Genomic DNA, 2,690 nt, shown 5'->3' on the forward strand with positions numbered 1-2,690 from the left:
TCTCTCGTGGTACCCCCGGCATGTCTATAGGTTTCCAAGCAAACACATCGGTGTTGGCACATAGGAAGGAGACGAGCGCACTTTCCTATTTGGGGTCAAGGTGAGCCCCAATCTTCATGGTCTTGGAGGGGTCGTCGAGGCCAAGGCTGACCTCCTTAATTTTCCTTGGACTTGGCGGAGGCACGGGGATGCTCCTGCTCTGGGGTCTCCATGTCATCGGTGGGTAGCGTCTTGGCTTCAGTGACCACACTAACCATCTAGATGGAGAGGTCGGTGGCTTCAGTAAGGGCGAGACTCTCTATCTCGCAGGTGTAGGCGATGGAGAGGTTGGCCCGTAGGGCCAGAACTCCTGCAGGCGAAGGCATCTTCAGTACCAGATACATGTAGTGCGGTATGGCCATGAACTTGGCCAGAGCTGGCCGACCAAGTATGGCGTGGTAGGCAGTGTTGAAGTCGGCGACGTAGAAGTTGATGTGTTCGACGCGGTAGTTGCTTGCTGTGTCAAACTGTACTAGTAGTGTGATCTCTCCAAGTGGTTTGGAGGCCCTACCAGGTACCACACCCCAAAAGGAGGAGTCGGAGGGTGTGAGATCTGATAGCCCGAGGCCCTGCTCCTTTAGGGCTCCGACGAAGAGGAGATTCAGAGCACTCCCCTCCCCGTCGACGAGCATCTTTCTGAAAAGCACCTTCTGGACGGTAGCATCGAGGACGAGGGGGAAACGCCCTGTGTAGGGGATGTCCGCCCACTGGTCAGCCCTAGTGAAGGTGATGTGGACCTCGGACCATGGGTGATAACTGGGGTTGGCGGTGGCGTCTTCCGTAGTGACGGAGAGCACCCGCCGTATGGCGAGCTTCCATTCTCTTCTACTCTCGGTGGAGGCAAGGCCCCCGAAGATGGTGGCAACCACCTTGTCGTGGTCCTAGAAGGCATTGTTGTTGCCCCCAGGTGGTCGGCAGCCTCCGGCTCCGTCGTTGGTGTCGTCTTCTAGCTTTTTGTCCTGAAACTCGTTGGCCAAGCCTAGGCAGTTCTTCATCTTGTGCTTGGCGTTCTTATGGAGAGGGCATGGGCCATCAAGGATCTTTTGGTATTGCTCATCGTAGTTGTGCTTGGTGCAAGGTTGACTGACGACAGCGACGATGTGGTCTGGCTGGCGGCGGCGATTTTGGCCAGACTTGGGTCCTTCTGTTCGATCACGGCCGCTATCATGATGGTAACTGCAGCGGCGGTCATTGTGGTGTTGGTCGTCAGGGTGGTCATCGTAGTGGCGAGGTGGGCGATGAGTGTCCGCATCCTCATTGAAGCACACCTCAGCTTCCTCGGCGTCAGCGTATTGGTTGGTGGTCATGATCATCTCACCAATCCCTATGGGCAGTTTGCGGTTGAACTTGGAACGAAGCTCACGGTGATGGAGTCCTCGGATGAAGGCGGTGATAACTTCAACTTCTGTGATATTGGGAATAGAATTCATCATCTCGGAAAAGCGTCGGATGTAACTACGGAGGAGCTTGAACGGCTTCTGATTGATATGGTTGGCATTATGATTGGTGCCCGACCGAGTACACATAGTCATATAATTGTCAGTGAAGACTTTTTTAGCTCTTCCTAGGATCCGATGGACTCTGGGGCAAGGCTGGTAAACCAGCTCATGATGGCTGGCGTGAGCATGACGGGGACATAGTTCGCCATGACACTGGTGTCTCCTCTGGCGGTGCGGACAGCAGTGGCGTAAGCCTATAGCCACTGTGTTGGATTCATCCTTCCCTTGTAGGGCTCGACCCTAGTGATTTTGAAGCCATGGGGCCACTGAAGTGTTCAGAACACCCTCGTGAACGCTGGGGGCCCTTCGGGGTTGTGGTCAGTGTCAGCTGCAGCGTTGCCGACGTCGATCGGCTCGAGAGCTGAGTCCGAGTGCCCATACACCTGGTCGTACTCCTGGCGGTGGCGTACTTCGTCTTCATGGCGACCGAAGAGACGTTGCTCGATACGCCGTCGTGCATCCCGGAGGTTGCTATGGTGCACTCGAGCGTCTTGTTCGACCTCTTGGTCGTGTTGGCGATAGTTTTCAGCGCGGTGGCCCCTGGCTCCCCCCTGGAGTGGCAGTGACTGGTCGGTGAAACGGCTTTGACTGGGGCGGTGATTGGATCTCGGCACAGCTGATCAGTGAATCATGCTCGTAGAGCACGAAGGTCTCTGATCCTCACGAATTTCATTAACCTGATAGTGTGCTGCTTTAAGCATGGCGGCGAACTTGGTGAGCTCGAGCGTCTACGCAAGGCGGGCGAGCTCATTAGCGGCCACTGCCAGATTGGCGCTTGGAGTCTTGAAGACGTCGTGGCCGTCAACGTGGAGAAACTCTTCGTCGAGGTCACAGTGGAGCGGGAGTGGCCTTCCTTGTGAATCGAGCCAATTATTTCGAGCAGCCTCAGCCCTCGCAATGGTTGCCTCGTTTTCTTGGCGCGGCATGCAGTTGACGTTTCGGTTCTCACGAGTGACACGTTCCTCCTTGGTTTCACCGTTCCAAGGAGGGCTATCGACGCTGACGTTGAAGATCATGCCACCTCGAAAGGGTGGGGGAAGGAGTTGCTTAGTGAAGGTTTCAGTGAGGGTCTCCGTAGAGCCCTGAGACTCGAAGCCCGGATTTTCCTCTAGGATGGTCTGGAGGGACACTCCTGGCACCGGCCTATGTGTA

The 2,690-nt window shown here is 55.8% G+C and overlaps 1 protein-coding gene across 1 annotated transcript; it reads right to left on the reverse strand.

Moving 5' to 3' along the window:
• Window positions 1-257: 257 nt before the first annotated feature.
• On the reverse strand, window positions 258-671 carry LOC136489391 (uncharacterized). The gene has a single exon (XM_066486040.1). The coding sequence runs from the start codon at window positions 669-671 to the stop codon at window positions 258-260; it is 414 nt and encodes a 137-aa protein (XP_066342137.1).
• Between the last annotated feature and the right edge of the window lie 2,019 nt (window positions 672-2,690).

The sequence above is a fragment of the Miscanthus floridulus genome, chromosome 10 (genome assembly GCF_019320115.1).
Source record: "Miscanthus floridulus cultivar M001 chromosome 10, ASM1932011v1, whole genome shotgun sequence".
In the NCBI taxonomy this organism is placed as follows: domain Eukaryota; kingdom Viridiplantae; phylum Streptophyta; class Magnoliopsida; order Poales; family Poaceae; genus Miscanthus; species Miscanthus floridulus.

What these genes read in the sequence shown, in the direction of transcription:
- LOC136489391 (XM_066486040.1), bottom strand. Translation starts at nt 671, where the DNA reads ATGCTCGTCGACGGGGAGGGGAGTGCTCTGAATCTCCTCTTCGTCGGA.